Genomic DNA, 19,922 nt, shown 5'->3' with positions numbered 1-19,922 from the left:
AGCTGGGACCAGTCGTACTCATCTTACAGTGGGGAGTCTGAAGCCGAGGGAGAAGGGTTTGTCCCAGGCCACGTGACGATGGAGCTGGACAGTGGCCTCACCCTGCCCAGTCCTCTCTGAGCCTGTCCTAAACCCTGCATACCTCTAGCAGGTGAGGGGCAGGGGGTTGGGGACTGGCAGCTGGGGGAGGTGGCGGTTTTCCCGTGACTTCCATCTTCCTGGTTTGGGCCTGGCTTTCCAGGGAGGGTCCACGGATGCCAACCGACCACGGTTTTCAGGCAGAGCCAGGCAAGAGGTGAAGGGGAGAGGGCTGAGGTCTTCGGGCTGTGGGGTCAGACTGGGTTCAGTCTCAGATCTGCCTCCTCCCTCCTGGTCTTGAGACCTTGGTCAAGTTACTGAGTTTTTTTTTTTTCCTGAGCTTCGATTTTCTCTTATAAAACAGGAGTGGCTAAGTCTTCAGGGAGTTGTCACAGGGATTCCAGACGACTGCAGTCTATTGACAGCTCTGTGCCCACGGTAGTGATCCTGTGATCCAGTGAGACCCAGGAGGGCCAGGCAGAGCTACTGTGGCCTTCGGCCAATCATTGTGCTGCCGTGTGGCTAAACCGAGGCTGGCCATAGTACAATCTGCCTGTCCCAGAGGCGACCGTCCCTGTGTTACCCCTCCCCTCTGCTGTGTTTAGGAAGATCTGAACCAGACAGACCTGAGGGATGGAACACTCGGCCACGATCACCTTAGGGGTGGGCTGCCTGAGGTCTAGAGAAGAGAAGATCCCTGGGTTATCCTGGGGTTATCCCGTGGGTCCCCGCCTGAGGCTGGCTGGCTCTTGCGCTGGGTTGAGTTGTCCCACAGCGCCCTCTGCCGCCAGACCCGTGTCTTGCCGGCTGCTCCCAAAAGGGTCCAGCAGGACAGGTTTTCTGGGCCTGTGTCTGTCCTTTTCCTGGGAGCCAGGGACGCTCCAAGAGCATCTGTGAATTTCACCCCAGCCTGGCCTGGCTCAGCCCAGAATCATGGGTCATTCTTTGACAGCGGGGAGAAGAGGCTGTGGCCCCTCCCTGGCGGTGCTTCCGTCTCCCCTCCTGCAGGAAACCAGCTTGGGCAGAGGCTGTCAGGGGAGCGGTTTCCCATCTAGGCTATGGTTCAGACAAGGGAGCCCCTAAGACGCCTTCCAGCTCCAAGTCATGATGGCATCTTCCAGCCTCCTACCTGTAAAAAGTCGAGAGGATTCATTCCTCTGTCTAAACAAATAAGTGTAGAGTCTAGCCCCAGTGTTTCTGCAAAGTTCCATGTGGTCTTCCAGGATGGTCTGGGTCAGAGAGAGGAGCCAGGCATGACCACGTGGCCCCAGAAGTCAGGTCAGGACCAACAGGGGGAATCAGGTGAGGCCCTGCTTACAGGAGACCCCCAAGTCATGGGTGGGGTCTGCAGCCAGACCTGAAATTTTTTTGCTACTTGCCAGCTTGGAGAGCCCAGGCAAATCGAAGGCAGCCCACTTCAGTACTCTTGCCTGGAAAATCCCACGGACAGAGGAGCCTGGCAGTCTGCAGTCCATGGGGTCCCAAAGAGTCGAACATGACTAAAGTGACTTAGCACACAGCTCTGGGCCTCAGTTTCCTCAGCTGTAAATGAGGGGGAAATAACAGCAAACAGCTCTTAGAATTGTTGAGAAGGTTAAATTAAAGTATGACACAGCACTTTAGCACATTGCCTGGCATGAAGTGAATAACTGCTCTAACCACTAAAAAAATATAGTCACAACCTGAAAGTAGAGAGTTATTTTGTTTGGTGGGAATGACTCCGAGCCTGGGAGATAGCATCTCAGTATATCTGAGAAAACTGCTCCAAGGAGACAGGAGAGGAAGTCAAGCTATATACAAGTTTGCAGACAGTCTGAACATCAAAGATCAGGTATCAAGTTAAGGAATTTAGCATTCCATGTATGGGAAGATGCAAACCTCTGGGCTCACTGAATTCATTCCTTTCGTGTGCACCTCAGCTGTCTGGGGCCAGTCCTGTTTCATTAGGAGTTGGCAGATGGCTACTTCTTGCATTCCCTGGCTCCTCAGCAGTCACTGTTGGTGGTGCGTGGGGGGCAGCATCTGCTGGACCGCAGTTTTGGGAGCCCTCGTTCACATTTGGAGGCCAGAGATCACTGATGGCTGTGACCTTTCTTGTTTATTGATATGGCAGGAGACAGTTTTAGTTCACACCGCCGTAGCTACTAGTTATCAGACTCTTCCACAGGTGTTCATTAATCCACATAACACCCCTTTGAGAGGTCCAATTACTATCCTCATTTTACAAATAAAGAAACCGAGACACAGAGAGGGGATGTAATTTGGCTGAAGTTGATTAGCTAATAAGTGACTGAGCTAGGATTCAAATCCAGGCAGTTTAGCATTTAACTCTTAACTGTGAGTATTATAATAGTTATAATTACAATATAAACGGTAATTATTCCTCCAGTCCCTGGAGGTGGCCAGGTGGGAGCTGGGCGGGCCTCAGGGACCTCTGTCTGGAGTGAAGGGCAGGCTTCAGTGGTTCTGGGTTCGTCTCCAGTCACCTTTCAGCACGGAGGAGGTAAGGAGCAGAGCAGGGGAGTAGATGGGAAGGAGAGACCCTTTGTGTACTGAGCCTCAGGCAGGCCTCACTGCAGCTCCCGGAGACAGGAGGCTTGGGAGCCACGCTGAGACTAGAAAGCAGAGCCCCGACTTTCTGTCTCAGCCTCTTTCTGGCACACAGCACCCCCTTGGCGTGTGGGTTTCGCTGGCCACTTTGGGGGCCGACTCCCAGGACCTGAGCTCCCCGGCCCCTCTCTCAGGCTGACTAATGAGAGCCGACCCTGGAGAAGATGACCCCCTCCCAGCAGTGGAAGGAAGAGCCGGGTTCCCAGCAGTGCAGAGGCTGGGGGTGGCGGGCGGGGCGGGAGTGGTCCCCAGGCCCATTGTGTGGGGCCGATAAAGTGCGGAAGCTGAGGTTAAATGGGAGGAAGCCCAGGCTCTGGGCCCTTTCCCACGGGTGGGGGCTTCAGGCCTTGCCTGGCCAGGCCAGACAACTATGACCTGTGTGCAAGGGCGAGACGGTGACAGCAATCACTGGGCGGTGAATGCTGGCAGCCCCCAGTTCCTGAGGGTGCCCTGTGTACCAGTCTGGGCCTCGGGGGCACAGACTTTATCCTGGTGAATCTCCCAACAGTGGGGTGGATGCCTCTGCTGGAGCTAAAGAAGCTGAAACTGAGAAAGCCTGGGAACGTCTCCAAAGTTAGTGGAGGCAGCATCTGTACCCAGGCTGCAAACTATAGATTCGGAGTCCCGCACCATAGCTGGGCGTGTGCCTGTGTGTGCACGTACACACGTGTTTACAACCTTGGTGGGGCAGCATTCTCAGGAAAGAGGCGGCATTTCCCCTGAGTCGTTCATTGAAAACCTTCATAATGTGTTCTGTCCTTGCATCTGAGTAGCAGCATCCTCTGGCGGAGAAACACAGCCCTTAAATTCAGACAGACCTAGATTCCAGCTGTCACGTAAACGCTGGGTGTCCTTGGGCAGATGACTTAACTTCTCTGAGGTTCTGTTTACTTTATGGACTTAACTCTGAGATTAATGAGACAGTGTCTGGATAATGTCCATTCTGAGGTCTGGCCTATAGCATGAACTCCATGAATGAAGCTATGACTCATCCATCCATCCATCTCTGGGTCGTTGCCCCACTGAGGCTGATAGCTCCAGCTATATCTGGATTGAGCCCACTTTTCCTCCCAGGATTGAGAACATGGTATTTTAAAGTTCAGCCCATTTTCTTTATTTTACAAAGGAAACTGAGATCCAAGGTGTGACTCATGAGGAGTCAGAGCTGAGATTCACGCCTTGTGGCCTTCTGTCTTGTCTTGGGGCATCTCAGCCGCAGCTCTTCCAACATCTCAATGCATTTGCTGCGGTTCTGCTCTGGGTCGGCACTGCAGGGGTCTGACTTCTTCAGGAGGAGGGTGGACACACAGACGCAGGGCAACAGAAGGCAGCCCCAGGAGAGACGGTGGGAGTCTGGAGTGGTGTGGAAGAGAGGAGGGGTGACAGACTAGGAGGAAGTCAAGACTGGGCAGAAGAGGAGAAGGCATTCCAGGAAGGGGGCACGGCACAGGCAAAGGCAAGGAGGGTGGAGGGAGGGCAGGGCAGAATCTGGGGGCTCAGTGGAACAGCAGGAAATAAAATTGCAGGCCATTAATCAAGCAGTGAAGCCTTCAAGACTCATCCTGCCCAACCTGCTTTCCCTCTCTCTTGATTCATTCATTCATTCAAGTATTTCTTGAACTCCTAACATACACCAGGCCCAGTCAAGGTGACCTAGACAGAGGTGAAGGCAGACAGAGGCCTTGCTCTTGGGAACTCCCACTCCAATAGAGGAGACAGATCGGAGAGAAGCCATGTTGGATACAGCAGGGCCGTCGAAGGGGTGAAGAGGGCACAACCTTGGGTCTAGGGGTCCAGGAGGGCTTCCTGGGTGAGGAGGCATTTAAGCAGCTTACCTGAGGTTTAGGTCTTTGCTGAAGCTGGGTCTTGACGGAATGGGAGGTGAGAGAGTCACCAAAACATCTCCTATGGAAGGAAGAACGTGTACAGAGCCCGGCTGGGAAGGTTTTTGGTTGGAATGGTTTTTGGTTGGAGGGCAGTTTGAAGAGGTTGTTGGAGCAGGGGTCAGGCCAGAGAGATAACTGACGGAGTTGTAACTGATGGCGATACGGAGCTTTCTGCCCATATCCTAAGATGGTAAACCCTGTACATCATGTCCTGGAGTTTGGACATTGTCTCAAGGGTACTTGGGAGCCAGGGAAAGCTTTAAGGCAAGAGAGGTACTATCCTATGTAATAATGCACTTAGTACACGGCTGACGCATCCCAGGTCTCTTTAAAAACCTCAGAATCCTGAGTTGGTAAGTCACTATGATCTCCATGTTGAAATTAAGCACTAGAGGCTCAGAGAGGGACAGCAGTTGGCTGAGTCACACAGCAGAACCTTGACTGAAGCTGTGTCTCTGTCCTGCCCTACTGCCGTGAGCGCTGCTCCCGTACAAGCTTCGTTCCTAGGTGCACGAGGAGGACACTCCGTGAGCAGGCTGCTCCTAGTAGCGGGGTCTCCCTCCCTCCGCTGTTCTTCAAGGGGTGGGAGCATGGAGGTGGGGGTGGGCTGGTTGGCGGGACCTGCTAGATCCCTGAGCCTCTCTTTGCTCAGACAACAGCCCAGGCTGCAACGTGTCTGTGTTTTCTCTGCAGATGAGCGGGCCTGACACAGTAGGGGATGATGATGACACCTCCCGGAAGAGAAAGAGCAAAAACCTGTATGTTGGAAAGATCTATTGGTCCTCACCCTAGTGATGGGGGTGGGGGAGCGGACCCTGCACCCCTCTCCTTCCCCTGTCCTCCGGCTTATTCTCCATGCCCAGTGGGCCAGTGGTAGAGGCAAGGAGAAGGGGTTGTATCCAGTCCTACCCGAGACAGACACTCATGAAAAATGGGATCTTGGGACCTAGCGGTGGCCCCAGGGTGAGGTCAACCAGGGTCCCGAGCACCCAGCACTGCCCTCAGCGTCCATCCACACAGAGTGAGGCAAGGTGCCGATTTAGTATCTGGAAGCCACAGGGAATCAAGCAAAAGCAAACGGCCTGGTTGCCCTGGCTCTGCCCAGCTGCTAAGCCAAGCGGTGGCCAAGTGACCACGACAAGGTCTTTGCTCCCTCTGAGAAAGGGTTGACCGGTCACGAGATTCCCCTTTCTCCCCTGAGCGCTTGAATGCTGGCAGTCCCGGGCATGGCCAGCAGGGGGTGCTGCGGCTCAGAGAGCGGATCCCATGCGCCCCATGCCTTTCTGCCCCCACCGCCTCCACAGAATTTATACTTTTCATTTGGAGGTTTGTTAGAGGTGCTCATTCATTAGCAGAGAGTGAAGGGTTTTCCCCACGGTCTCCTTGTACCCCGGGCCACAGAGACTGCGGGCAGGGACAGAGGAGAAGGCGCTGAGGGACGTGGTGGCCTGCAGAGGGCACCCCTCCCCTCCAGGCCCTGCAGTGCCAGACCATCGCACGCCAGTTAGGCCGGCCTCGGCCTCGGGGTCCGGGACGAGTCCTTCCGAGATGCCTTCTGCCACGTTCTTCCCTGACCTCGACCTTGGCTGGGCTCCACTCCCTAGAAACTCTCCCCAGCTTCCCCTGCCCTCTCCAGTTTCCTGCAGCAACATTAGGCTTCTCCTCTCACTCTGCGGCCAGGAACGGTCGCACTTTCTAGGGAAGGTGAAATGCACAGAGATGGTTCTTTGTACCAACCATCCGGTGCAGGCGGCACCAGAACGGCTGACGGTGGCATGCGCAGGGGTGTGGCAGTGGAGGGCGGCAGAGGGCAGGCATCCAGGGTGCTGGAGCTCTCCTGCCTCACCCACTCTGGCCTTTCCAAGTGGGGCGCTGCCTCTTGACGGCCCATGGCTCACATTCTTAAATGCTTAGGCGAGGACTCTTAGAACCTGCAATGATAAATAGCTCATGTTGATTGTGCTAGGCATTGTTCTATGCGTATTTACATATATTATCTAATTTAACCTTTGCATGCACGCATGCGTGCTTCGGTTGTGTCTGACTCGGTGACCCCATGGACTGCAGCCCGCCAGGCTCCTCTGTCCATGGAATTTTCCAGGCACGAATACTGGAGTGGGTTGCCATTTCCTACTCCAAAGGAACTTCCTGATTCAAGGATCAAACCTGCGTCTTTTTGCAGTGGTAGGCGGATTCTTTACCACTGCGCCGCCTGCCTTTACAATACTTAAGAAAAAAGAAAAATTACTGGAGTATAGTTGGTTTATAATACTGTGTCAGTTTCTGCTGTAGAGCAAAGTGAATCACTTATATGAATATCCACTCTTTATTAGATTTCCTTCCCATTTAGGACACCACAGAGCCCTGAGTCCCCTGCGCTGAACGGCAGGTTCTCATTAGTCATCTGTTTCACAGTCATGCATGTATGTCAAACCCAGTCTCCCAATCCGTACCCCCTCCTTGGTAACCTTAGGTTTGTTCTCTGTATCTGTGACTCTGTTTCTACTTTGCCAGTAAGTTCATCTGTACTCTTTTTCTAGACCCCGCACAGAAGTGACCTTTACCATAATTTTTATTTTACTTTCCTTTTTTCTTATTTAACCTGTTTTACAAATGAGTGAACTGAGGCAGAAAGAGGTTAAGTTGCTTTTCCGAGAGTTGAGATCTGAAACCTGGCGTGATGGCTCTAAAAAAATAAATAGGCCTACACGTATATTTAAATTTTTTAAATTTATTTTTTTCCTTCAGCACCTGTTATTTATTTACTTTTTTTTTTTTTGGCCTTATGACGCACCTTGCATGATCTTAGTTTCCTGACCAGGGATCTGATCTAACCCAGGCACCCTGCAGTGGAAGCTCAGAATCCTCACCACTAGACCACCAGGGTATTCCCACAGAGCCTGTTATTTCTAAGCAGAGCACCCTGAAGGAGGTCTGCAGCACCCCTGCTAAGTAGCCTTTGAGCCCCTAGTGATGGGAGCCCATTCTTCAGTGGCTACTTGTCCCATCTTTTCACGGCTCTGATTGGAGGAAAGTGTCCCTTTAGGTTCCTCTTGTGGGTCTCAGTTCTACTCTCTGGGCCCATGTGGGGCATCTCTGACCTCTACCATCCTTTTTCGAGTTACCTGGGTAGCTATTGGACTTTCGAGGCCTTCTTCAGCTGTGTCGTGCATCTGTGGGTCTGCCCAGCTGTGCATCTAGGGCGAAAGGCTTGACTTGGCAGGGGCTTCAGCCTCCTCCAGCCACAGAGAAACACAGTGGTCTCTGAGCCAGCAATGAGCCCAAGTGGATGGCGGCAGCCTGCAGGTTGGACCCTGCAAGCTCTTCCCCCACTTCCCCCTCCCCTCAGCTTCTATGTCCTCACCTCGACAGCGGGCCAGGAGCTGGGGTCCGAAACAGAGCACTGTGCCCCAAGAAGCTGGGCTTTCTCACTCCTAGCCCCCCAAGGCTCTCAGAAGGCCTTGATCCTCACCAGAGGGCTGCCCGTCCCTGGACTCCTTGGCCTTATCTCATTGGCTTGGAATCTGCTAGAGCAGGGTCCTCATCTCAATCAGCTGCCCTAGGACCTCAGGGTCCATGTAGATAAGCCTGAGTCCTTTTGCCCCAGCCACTGTACTAAAGCTTTATGTGCATTTTTTCCTTGCCTCGAAACAACCCCAGCAGATGGTAGGTACTATCATCATCTGTGTTTAACAGATGAGAAAACTTGACATTCAGAGAGGTTAGGTAACTTGATAAAGGGCACACAGCTGGTAATGGCTGGGGCTGGGAGCTGTTCCTGAGATGGTCTTGCTGCAGCACTTCTGCTGCTAACTTCCACCTGCACACTTGCCTTCATTAAAAGGGCGTCCAGTCGGTCTTAGTGCCCTTTGAAGCTCGGATGACTTCAGAAGTAAGCTGCCCAGCGTATAAAACACATTTGAAAGCTCCATTATTTAAATTTCTTTTACACTTACTTAGCTTTACGATTTTGATAACGCATTTTAAATTTTACGCATTTAATTTTTCAGTTCAGTCAGCATTTGTCGTCTTTAATCAGAAGGACAGAGATCAAAAACTAAAACAAAAAAATGTATTATTCAAAAGTCATAAGACTAAGTAGGCGTAAAAAAGTTAATTTGTTTCAAATGATGTTTTTGAGAGTTTATGGGCTTTGTACTTTTGAAGTGATTGGAGCTTAAAACTACTGAAACTTCATGGGACATCCTGCATATTCATGGGTGGATATATCCAAAGCTGATGACGGAGACTGAGCGGTCTGCTGGCAGAAACTATTCTCTGGGAGGTGCCCAGAGAGGGGTCTAGGGACAGGGAGGCAATTGTGAGCAGGAGACACTTAACCCTTTCCTCACCAGCAGCTTGCCCACAGGCTGAAATCTGCCTGGGGGAGTGACAGGGCTAAAAATGGCTCTTGGCTAAAAATAGCTGGTCCTGCCACCCTGAGGGGCAGAGCCTCCCTTCCCAACCGCCCTCCCTCCCAGCAATTTGCTGATTTGTTTTCTCCTCCTTCCCAGGGCGCTGCCATGGTAACGGGGAGGCCAGTCACAAATAACGGGTTTGGCTTCCTGCCTGGGCGGGCCCCAGAGGCCGCCCCTTACAGACACATGCCCCTTTCACGGGGCTGCCTCTCAGGGTTGGCCAGGAGGGATATTTTTTTTTTTCCCTTCTCCCGTCCTGGTCCCTCCCATTTCCTGGCTCCTCCTGTCTGAGTCCCAGCCTGGCCTGTGCCTGGGAGTCCAGTTGTCCGGGGCTGGGATTCCAGTGAGCGCTCGGCTGCCGCCTGCACCGTTGCCGCCTGGTACCCGGCTTGGGAGCAGGAGCCTGGGGGTGCTTGCAGCAGACCGACCCAGGCAGCAAGGTGGGGGGCCCTACAGCGATGCTCCGAGGCATGTACCTCACTCGGAATGGGAACCTCCAGAGGCGGCACACCATGAAGGAGTAGGTGCCCCTCGCCCCGGGCCCTGCCCTCCCCACCCTGAACTGGCAGGGGACGAGTGGACCGGCCTCACCGACCCCCTTCTCTGCTTCTGTCCCCAGAGCCAAGGACATGAAGAACAAGCTGGGCATCTTTAGGCGGCGGAACGAATCCCCTGGGGCCCAGCCAACGGGCAAGACAGACAAAGTGATGAAGTCATTCAAGTAGGTCCTCTCCGGCACCCCTGGGCCCCCTCAGACACTCACAGGTCCTGTGGGAGCAGGGTGGCTGGTGGGCGTGTAAGGGAGAATGCATTTGGCTTGATCCGGCTCGGGGGTGGTGGAGGCTCCTGTGGAAGGAGCCTCATACCCTGCATGAGCAGCGCAGATGGGGAGCTGCTGTCCCGGGACGGGGAGGGGCAGAGGTGGGGGTAGATGTGATGCCGCCGGCCCCAGGAAAGGGGGTGGGCCTCCTCGTGTGCTCCTCATGGGACTCAGCTACTTTGTGGGGCCAAGGACAGCGGACAGAGGTCAGCTCGCTTCCCTGAGCCTCCTGGCCCCTCACTGTGTCCCTTGCCTCCCCCTCAGGCCCACTTCAGAGGAAGCACTCAAATGGGGCGAGTCTTTGGAGAAGCTGCTGGTCCACAAGTGTAAGTGGGGGCCACCCGGCCTGTTCCCTTCTCCATGTCCTCTCCCCCATCCTCCTCTCCCAGGCTTGGGGCCACCCGACCTGTTCCCTTCTCCGTGTCCTCTGCCCCGTCCTCCTGTCCTCCTCTCCCAGGCTCAGAGAGTGCATCTGGCCCTGGAGAGGTTGCCTTTCCCTGTTTCCCGGGCCGTCAGGTGTCCCCGCTGTTGGGAAAGGCTGAGGCCCTTGGTCTGGCCTTGGAGCCTGCTGCTGCCAGCCCCTCCCTGTCCATGAGAGCTGGCACTGCTTGCCAGAGGCCTTTGGGACCTGTGTACTCAGACCCGTATTCCCAGAATAACAATAAACACTTCCATGTGCTGAGGGCGTACACGGGGCCAAATCTGCCTGTCATCTCGTGGACGGGAACCCCTTCTGATCCTCACTAGGATCCAGGAGGTGGTTCCCATTTGACAGATGAGGAAACTGAGGCACAGCTGGGGAGAGACCTGACCAAGGCCCATGAAGAGGCAATGCAGGGGTGGGGACCGTATCCTGGGTTCCTGGCTCTCAGGAGCGGGTCCCCTTACTAAGCTCCCAGCATCTGCACCCAAAATGAGCCAAGAGGGTCAGCTGCGGAGGGGGGCCTGAGGGCAGGAGGGGCTGGTTTGGCCTCTCACCTCAGGGTCTGGGCTTCTCCTCACAGATGGTCTAGCGGTGTTCCAGGCCTTCCTCCGCACTGAATTTAGTGAGGAGAACCTGGAATTCTGGCTGGCATGCGAGGACTTCAAGAAGGTCAAGTCACAGTCCAAGATGGCGGCCAAGGCCAAGAAGATCTTTGCTGAGTACATCGCCATTCAGGCGTGCAAGGAGGTAGGGCTTTGGGCTGGGCCCTCAGGCCCCCGTCCCCATGCCCAGCGGCCTCTTGGTGAGGGGGCTGGCTGGAAGCCTCAAGGAGGGGCTCAGCAAGGGGAGAGGCCAGAGTGACTCTGAGGGGCCAAGTGCCCAGGGTGAAGAGGAAGCAGGCTGGGGTTCCCAGGAAGAACAGAATCCTGACTGATAACACGAATGGCCACTCTCAGGGGCTGCTCGGTGCCAGGCCCACGCAAAGCCCTTCACAGATGAGCTTTCATGTTTAACCCTCAGGACAACCTGTAAAATAGGTGTTAATATTATTTTCATTTTTAAAATGAGGAGACAAAGTCCCAGAGAGCCTAACGTCCCCTGAGTGCTTCCTGTGTGCCAGGCGTTTTCTATTTAAAATGGATGGTGATGCTTAATGTCCACAACTCTTTGAGGAATGTACTGTTATTCCCGCCTATACTTAAGACAGCCAGGGCTCAGAGCACTGAAGCGATTTCGCTTAAGGTCACACACCTAACATGTGGCACTGCTGGGATTTGAACCCAGGTAGCCCGACCCTAGAGGTGATGTTTTCAGGCCCTAAAAACTCTTACCACCCCTGCAGTTAGTGACCGAACCAGGACTTGACTCTGCTAACCTGTGGGGGTTCCCCTCTGAACCTCACGATGTGGAGCAGAAGGGCTCGGAGAGGAGAGCTGGGCAGGTCCTGACCCGGCCCTCGGCCCCCAGGAGCAGGTCCTTGCAGGCAGCCCTGACCTCGTCGCCCTCCGCCCCGCAGGTAAACCTGGACTCATACACACGGGAGCACACCAAGGACAACCTTCAGAGCGTCACTCGGGGCTGCTTCGACCTGGCCCAGAAGCGCATCTTTGGGCTCATGGAGAAGGACTCGTATCCGCGCTTCCTCCGCTCGGACCTCTACCTGGACCTCATTAACCAGAAGAAGATGAGTCCCCCGCTTTAGGGGCCACGCGGGCAGAGCTCAGTGTTCACACCAGGCGGGCTGGGCCCCTCCCCACCTGCCTCCCTCCCCCCTGCGACAGAGGGGGCAAGCAAGCCCCCGGAGGCTGCGTCCGGACAGACAGACGGACATTTGGATGAGAGGCCTGGACCAAGAGAGGCCCAGGCCACTGGAGGAGTCGAGGGATTGGCCCCACTGGGTCCCCGCTGCCCTGGTACGAGGGGGCCCGAGGGCCTGGGCAGGTCGGGGGCCCGGCCAGGCTAAGACAGATCCGGAGCTGCTGCTCCCTGCTGCGGAGACTTCGCAACGACCAAGTTCCTTAAAGAACTGGCTGGTGGGGCAGGGGCCGAGGCCTGAGCCCCGGGGCTCTTCAGGGGAGCTGCTGGGGCTCACAGCTCGGACCCCTGCCTTGAGTTTTATTTATTTAAACAGTAGTTGGATGCTTGGCACGTCGTCCTGTAATAGGAAACCTTTGCCTCATCAGTTTTCCTAATTTACAAGTGCAATATTTTAACCAACGCCTTGTGAAAAAGCCGCCTTGCTGAGAAGGTGGGCACCATATTCCAGTTTCAGGGGATTCACTGGTCCCGAGCCCTGTGGCGGGCAGCTGGGCCTGCTGGACCGATAAGGCCCAGAGGGGCGGGGGCTGCAGTCTGACCTCACACCGAAATCGAGCCCCCCTGAGTGAGGGGGGGAGTCCCCCGGGGGGCCCCGGGAAAGCATGGCACCCTCAGACCACACAGCGGCCGAGTTCTGGAGCAAATAAAAGGCCTGTGTTATTTTTTGTTCTCGACCCTGCCTGTGTTCCTGGTTTTGAGGCTTCCCAGGGCCTTGGGCTGGGAGGGTTGGTGGGTGCGCTGTCAATCAGGCTGCTTCTCCCTTGCCATCACCTGCCTCCCGTCCTGGTGCGGGTGCTGCTCCCTAACAATCAATTGCCTCCTCTGTGCGTGAGCTCTGCCAAGCTTGTCCACTTACGGTCTCATCTTCCCTGCAAGCCTGGGAGGTGGCGGTTATCCCCATTTTACAGATGAGGCACATGAAACCCAGGCAGGGAAGGTGACTTGTCCAAGGTCACACAGCCGGCAAGTGGCAGGGACGGGGCTCAGCCTAAGCCCGCCTGACTGCACAGCTCTCTGGATTGCTGTCCTCTGCCGGCTACTGGATGGAGTCCCAGCTGGGCTGCTAACTGGCTGTGTGACCTTCAGCAAGTTCCTCCACTTTCTTCTTCTCTGCCACACTCTGAGATTCTAGGGGAACTTATAGGAGGCACAGGGGTGGTTGGTGAAGGTGGGTGAGGCCAGGATCTCAGGCAGGGTGGCAGCTGCAGGTGGGTGGGCTCATGGAGGACTTTAGGATGGAGGAAGAGCTCAGGAGGTGACAGGGCGGGTCCTTCTGTGGCCCCGGGGGAGACTTCCCCTCTGTTCCTAACAGGAGTTACACATTTAGGAAAGGCTGGACTGCTTGCTTAGAGAGGTCAAAGAAAGCCTGTTCAAGCTGATGCAAAAGCTGCCCCTGATGCCCACAGGTACCACCTGCGAGGGTCTGGAGGCAGGGACCAGGGTGTGGCCCGAGGTGGGGACCGGCTCCCTGGGCTGACTTAGATGAAGGCAGGTAGAGTTCCTGCAGGAGGACCCCATCTCCCTGGGGCTTGTTTCCTGTGTGGGGTTTTGGGGTCAGGGCTGCCCCCTGGGGACGTGGAGATGCAAAGGATAGGGGGCTGTGTAGCCACTCTCCTCCCTGCCTTCCCTTGCTGGTCTCCCAGGGCAGGGACACCCCAGGATCCCCCTGCACGTGGAGAACATTAGAAACGGTGGTCTCTGGGGTCCTAATGTCGGGCTAGGCAGATAGTAGGTGCTTAATAAGTGTCACAGCCTGCTCCCCCAGCACCGGGGTGTGAGCTCCTCCGGGAGTGGGGCTGGGTCTTCTCCCCGGTGCCGGGGGCCTGGCCAGGGAACCCCATCTGGCTTTGTAAATGGTGAAGGGCTTTCTCAGGGTGGAACTGCCAGGGCCTCGATGACCCACAGGGACGGGGGACAGAGTTGCGCGTCTGGATCAGAGTGAGGGATGACACTCAGGTGTCGTCCAGGCCTGGAGATTTGGGCACCTGACAGCTGGGAAAACTGAGGCCCAGAGAGGACTGCAACACCACTCCTGGTCCCCCAAAACGGTAGCCGCAGAGCTGACATCGGCACCCAGGGCGTCAGGGTCTGGGCTCATCTGGCCTTGCCGTGGCGAGGAGGGGACCCTGGGTCTGGGAGGAGACTCACCTTCCCCTTTCCCTAGGTTCCAGGGAGTCAGCCTTGGGCTGGGCCCTCCATCTTTCCCATTCCCAAGTTGCCATGGAAACCTCAGGCCAGGAGAACCAAGTCAGGCAGATGGAATTCCCATTTCGGAAGGCCCCACTGCCTGGTTTCCATTACTCACACCCGGCGCCCTTGGCCTCCAAGTTGCTTTGGCTACACACAACAGCTGGAGAACAGCCTGGAAAAGCGCCTGGATCTGCCTGCCCCACCCCCACTTGGGCTCCCGAGGGACTTGGGCACAGCCCTCACCGCCTTAGGCCGCAGTCCCCTTACCCGTATGGTGTCTGGGCTGTTCCCCATTTCTTCTTTCACATGTGGTCTCCATCTAGCAACCCCAGGCCGGTCGATGTGGGATCTGAGAGCTGTGAGGTCACCACGTCCTGTCCAGGTCCCTCCCCATCTCACAGATGGGAAGACTGAGGCAGAGGGAGGGGAGCAGCAAATGTGCAAGAGGTGCAAGGCCCAGGCCCTGGAGCCAGGCTCTAGGATTCACTTAGCCCCTGGTTCTGCCACTTACTACAAGCTGCAAATCTTTGGAGGAAAAAAAAAATCGTAGCCTCTCTGCCTCAGTTTCTCATCTACAAATTGTGCGGATCGGCACCTACCTCAGAGTGGCAGTGACTCAGCGAGGCTGTTGGCGGCACGTTGAGCCCAGGGCCTGGCCCAGGGACCTGCGCCTCCAGCACAAGCTGCCACCAACCACATCGCCTTTCAGGGTCACGGGGAAGTGGCCAAGCTCACTCTCTACCTTCGTTAGAGTGGACAGGGAGCCTGAGCACCCCAGATCCCTGTCCTTCCAGGAATGGTTTTACTGCAGAATGAAGCCAGCCTGTTCCAGGGAGTAGGTCACAAACAATCTGTCCCCGTACCGCTGCCCAGCCTTGGCCTGGCTGCGGGCAGCCGGGGTCAGCTGGCAAACTGGGTGTGAAGGGTGAAAAGGGGAGAGCGCAGCACGGTAGTGCCTCTCGGTGGATAGCAGTGGGCGGGCATTCAGCCCAGGCCTGCCTGTGGCCACTTCACCCAGCTCCATGTGGACCTTCATGCTATTGGCCTCTTGGCCTGGCTGGGGGCAGATACGGCCTCCCAGACTCTCCAACCTGGAAGAGACCTTCTGGATCTGACTGCTGCCTGGTGCCTGGGTCCCTTCTTGGGTTTCTACTTGCATCCCTCCTGCTTTGGGGAGCTCAGCACCTCCACAGGTGGCTCAGGAGCACTGGGGAGCCTCTTGGTTCTAAAGTTCTTCCCCAGTGAAGTTGGGATCCCGCAGTGGAGGTGGGGCAAAGGAGGCAGGTCAGCAATAGCCCCCATAGGTGTCCTACCCAGCCAGGCCCCCACAGGCTCACCCAGTTAGCCACCTTTACTCCTTCCCACCCCCTCGCCCTCACCAAACTCCCTGACCTCCCTACCCCCACCTCCCTGCCTGGCTCCCCTGGACCCTTTTGCCTAATTCCTCCTTGCTGTATCCCTCCCGCTCGCATCCTATCCTGGAACCTCTCTGATTCACCAATCCTGCCCCTCACCCCTGCCTCTCCCTCAGTGCTCCCAGCCCCTCAAGCGATAGACCCCGGACCTCAGAGAAGGCGCTCCTGTGCTGTTGTTTTGCTTACAATCTGCAACATCTGTGAAACATCTGGCTTTTCCTGTCTTTTCCTTGGTCAGCCAGAAAGGAGGGAAGGGGATATCCTTGGCCCCCTGCTCCCAGGGGGGCCCCTCCCTTGGGTTGGAAGAGACAAGTTGAGGATGGAGTCTGCTCAGCTCGATGGGAGTGAAGGCATAGCTGGGGCTGGGGGAGGGCAGGGTAAGGTTGCAGATAAAAAATGACAGCTCAGACCTCACCCCAGGGCGTTCCATGCCTCACCCTCACCAGGCCTCGCAAGAGGCCTAGAGAAGGTCTGAGGATTGTTTTCATTTCACAAGTGAGAAAGTTAGAGTTTAGAGAAAGTAGACAAGGACGCGGTGACTGAGTAGGAACTGGGACCTCAACCCTAACTCCCAGGCAGTCTTAGCTCGTGCCAGTCTGAGAAGTTTAGTGGCTTGGATTGGGGGCTCTTGACTCAGATTCTCCTTGGCTTGAGGGCAGAGCTTTTCTTTTTTTCCTTTTTTGGCTTAAATCATAAAATTTATTCCAGAAAACATTGCAACCACTTTTGTCACTAGATTATATACAAGTAACAATTTAGGGGGCAGAGTGTCATTTTATGAAGATAATTCAGTGCATATCAGGGACCAAAGTTTTCCATGAAATAATGGTGGATATTTCCAAACAGAATATCTACTAATATCAGTCAGGTCACAGTTGATTGAATGATGTAAGAGCCTAAGCCACAAGCACTAAGCTATATTCCTAACCCCACTTTCCCTAGAATTCAGATTAGATGTCACTTCCTCAGGGAAGCCTTCCCTGATAGCCGTGAGTAGAAGAGGGCTCCAGAGAAGAGGGCCTTTGTCTGCTCACAAACTGCCTTGTGCCTTTCTTTGAAGGCACTTGTCATAGATGGTATTTACTTATCCACATGCATTCATTTCATTGCTCTCTGTCTTTTCCTCTCAACTACAGAGCCCTTCAGGGTAGAGACCATGTCTGTGTTGCTCCTTACTATTTTCCCAGCACCATTACATTGCCTGACACAGAGTAAGTGCTTAATAAATACTTACTCAAACGGTGGGAAGCATATAGTAGTCCTTAGCATGGTTAGCAGGTGCACAGGATGAGCTCATGAAAAAAGGTAAGAAGCTACCGAATAAAGATTGAGTCCTGTTGTGCATGACGGGAAATATAAGATAGAACTTTGTAACCTCTCTTATGAAAAGGAAATACACATATGCAGCCTCCTGTTGGCATGGCATCTCCATGATCGTTGGGAACCCTAGTTCCTTCTACTTTGTTACTTTTGCCATCCTCAAATTGTAACTTCTGCCTGATGTCCAAGATGGCTGCTTGAGCTCCAGCCATCACACCTGCATCTGGGAAGGGTGAAGGGGTAGGAAAGAGAGGGCAAAAGGTGGAGGTCAATTATTTCTGAGAAAAGGCTCCCAGAAACTGTCGTATAGCACTTTCTCTAATATCACATTGGTCAGGACTTGGTCACAGGGCCACCCTTCATTACAAGAGAAGCTGGAAAATGTAGTCTGATTCCAGACAGCCGTATGACCAGATAAAAAGCAGTAACTTCTGTTACTTTGGGGTAACAGAAGTGTAGAGCAGATGTTGGGGAACAACTAGGTGTTTCTGCCACAGACATCCATCCTCTTAGGGCAGTGGAGAGGGGCTGTGGCAAGTGGGTGTGTATTAGTCAGCTATTATCGAACTAATGCTGCAAAACAAATGGTTCCAACACTTAGCAGCTTTTGAAAAAACAATTATTTATTCGCCCTCATCCTTTGACATGTCCGTTAGAGTCGACTGATCCAGGAGGAGTTGGGCTGGACATGGCTCTTCTCCGTGGGCTGAGTTCAGCTCTGCTCCAAGTGCCCCTGCCCCTCAGGCGGAAAGGTCAGCACCTACCTGGGACAAGTTCTCTTTGACATGAAAGAGGTTTTTGTTTTCAACTTTGAAATAATTAAATATCCACAGGAAATTGTGCAAAGTTAGTGCAGAGAGGTACCATGTGTCCTTCACCTAGTTTTCCCCAACAATTACATCTTACTTAATTATAGTACAAGATCAAAACCAGAATCTGACATTGGTACTGTGTGTGTATCTAGTTCTGTGTCATTTTATCCCATGTGTAGATTGTGTAACCACGACCACAATCAAGATACAGAGCTATTTCACCGCAAAGGTCTCCCTTTATAGTCACACTCGTTCCCCCACTTCCACCATCCCTGACTCCTGGCAACCACTAATCTGCTCTCCATCTCTATAATTTTGTCATTTTAAGGATGTTATATAAATGGAATCACACAGTATGTGACCTTTTGAGACTGTCTTCTCCACTCACCATAAAACCCTTGAGATCCACACAAGCTGCTGTGTGTGTCAATAGTACAGTTCTGTTTATTGCTGAGTGAGTAGCGTTCTTTGGTATGCATGAATAGTAGTTTGTTTCACCATTTACGTACTGAAAGACATTGTGGTTGTTTCCAGTTTGGGGCTATTACATACGAAGCTGCTATGAACAATTGTGGAGGGATTTTTGTGTGGACACAAGTTTTCATCTCTCTAAGATCAACGTCCAGGAGTGCCATTGATAGATCATAAGTATGTATAGAGGTAATTTTTTAAAAATAGTTTGTTTATTTGGTTATACCAGGTCTCAGTTGTGGCACATGGATCTTTAGTTGTGGCCTGAGAACTCTTAGTTGCAGCATTGTGGGATCTAATTCCCTGGCCAGGGATTGAACTCGGGCCCCCTGCATTGGGAGTGTAGAGTCTTAGTCACTGGACCACCAGGGAAGTCTCAATATAGATTTAATGTTTAAGAAGCTGCCAAACTGTCTCTGACTAGCTGACTGTGAGGGATCTCTGCATCCTAGCCAGCATGTAATGTTGCCCCATGTTTTATATTAACTGTTCCAACAGGTATGTAGTGCTGTCTCAGCCAGGTCTTCATTTGCTTTTCCCTAACAGCTAGTGATATTGGGCATCTTTTCATGTACTTATTGTCATCTGTATATCCTCCGGTGAAATCTCTCTTCATGTCTTTTGCCCATTTTCTAATCAGAATGTTTGCTTTTTCATTGTTATACTTTTGAAAGCCCTCTATACATTCTATGTATGTTCAGTTCAGCTCAGTTCAGTCACTCACTCGTGTCCGACTCTTTGCAACCCCATGGACTGCAGCACCACCTCCCGGAGTTTACTCAAAATCATGTCCATTGAGTCAGTGATGCCATCCAACCATCTCATCCTCTGTCATCCCCTTCTCCTCCTGCCTTCGACCTTTTCCAGCATCAGGGTCTTTTCCAATGAGTCAGTTCTTCACGTTAGGTGGCCAAAGTATTGGAGTTTCAGCTTCAACATCAGTCCTTCTAATGAACATTCAGGACTGATGTCCTTTAAGATGGACTGGTTGGGTCTCCTTGCAGTCCAAGGGCCTCTCAAGAGTCTTCTCCAACACCACAGTTCAAAAGCGTTAATTCTTCAGCACTCAGCTTTCTTTATAGTCCAACTCTCACATCCATACATGACTACTGGAAAAACCATGTATGTTTTCTATGTATGAATCCTTTGTAAAGTATCTGATTTGCAAATAATCTCTGTCCATCTGTAGTTTGTCTTTCCATCCTCCTAATAGCATCTTTTTCAAAGAAAAGCTTTGGATTTTACTCAAGGTCAATTTACCTTTTTTTTTTTCTTTTACGGATCATGCTATGTATCTAGGTGTTATATCTAGGAACTCTTCACCAAGCCTGAGGTCCTAAAGATTTTCTCCTATGTTTTCTTCTAAAAATTTGTAGTTTTATATTTAATATCTATGGTCCCTTTTGAGTTAATTCTTGTATACAATGTGAGATTTAAGTTGAGGTTTATTGTTTGCATAAGGACATCCAATTGCTCCGGGACCATTTATTGGAAAGACTATCCTTCATCCATTGATTGATTTATTTTTTAAATAACAGCTCTATTGGGATGTAATCACATATACAATTCACCTATTTAAATGATACAACTTAATGGTTTTTAGTATATTCACAGAGTTGTATAGCCATCACCACAATAAATTTTAGAACGTTGTCATCAA

The 19,922-nt window shown here is 53.0% G+C and overlaps 1 protein-coding gene and 1 long non-coding RNA gene across 10 annotated transcripts in view; one reads left to right on the top strand and one right to left on the bottom strand.

Annotated features, from left to right (window-relative positions):
* The window catches only part of RGS3 (regulator of G protein signaling 3), a 134,885-nt gene extending 122,157 nt beyond the window's left edge, over nt 1–12,728 (top strand). For 7 of the 9 annotated variants that reach the window (XM_043927764.1, XM_043927765.1, XM_043927766.1 and 4 more), the window contains 5 exons: nt 5,268–5,332; nt 9,612–9,713; nt 10,077–10,138; nt 10,817–10,983; nt 11,753–12,728. In XM_043927764.1, coding sequence (XP_043783699.1) covers nt 5,268–5,332; nt 9,612–9,713; nt 10,077–10,138; nt 10,817–10,983; nt 11,753–11,938 — 582 coding nt within the window. In that variant the 3' untranslated portion in view covers nt 11,939–12,728. Of the gene's footprint in view, nt 1–5,267; nt 5,333–9,258; nt 9,513–9,611; nt 9,714–10,076; nt 10,139–10,816; nt 10,984–11,752 lie in introns of those variants that run through there. The other 2 variants (XM_043927775.1, XM_043927773.1) reach the window with 2 other exon arrangements.
* On the bottom strand, nt 3,934–15,080 carry LOC122710161. The gene is made up of 4 exons (XR_006345840.1): nt 14,844–15,080; nt 14,512–14,654; nt 4,524–4,593; nt 3,934–4,041 (listed from the first exon to the last, which is right to left on the bottom strand). It is a non-coding gene; the product is annotated as an uncharacterized LOC122710161 (long non-coding RNA).
* Between the last annotated feature and the right edge of the window lie 4,842 nt (nt 15,081–19,922).

This window comes from Cervus elaphus, chromosome 16 (assembly GCF_910594005.1).
Source record: "Cervus elaphus chromosome 16, mCerEla1.1, whole genome shotgun sequence".
Lineage (NCBI taxonomy): Eukaryota > Metazoa > Chordata > Mammalia > Artiodactyla > Cervidae > Cervus > Cervus elaphus.
This window is presented reverse-complemented; position numbering and strand designations above follow the sequence as displayed.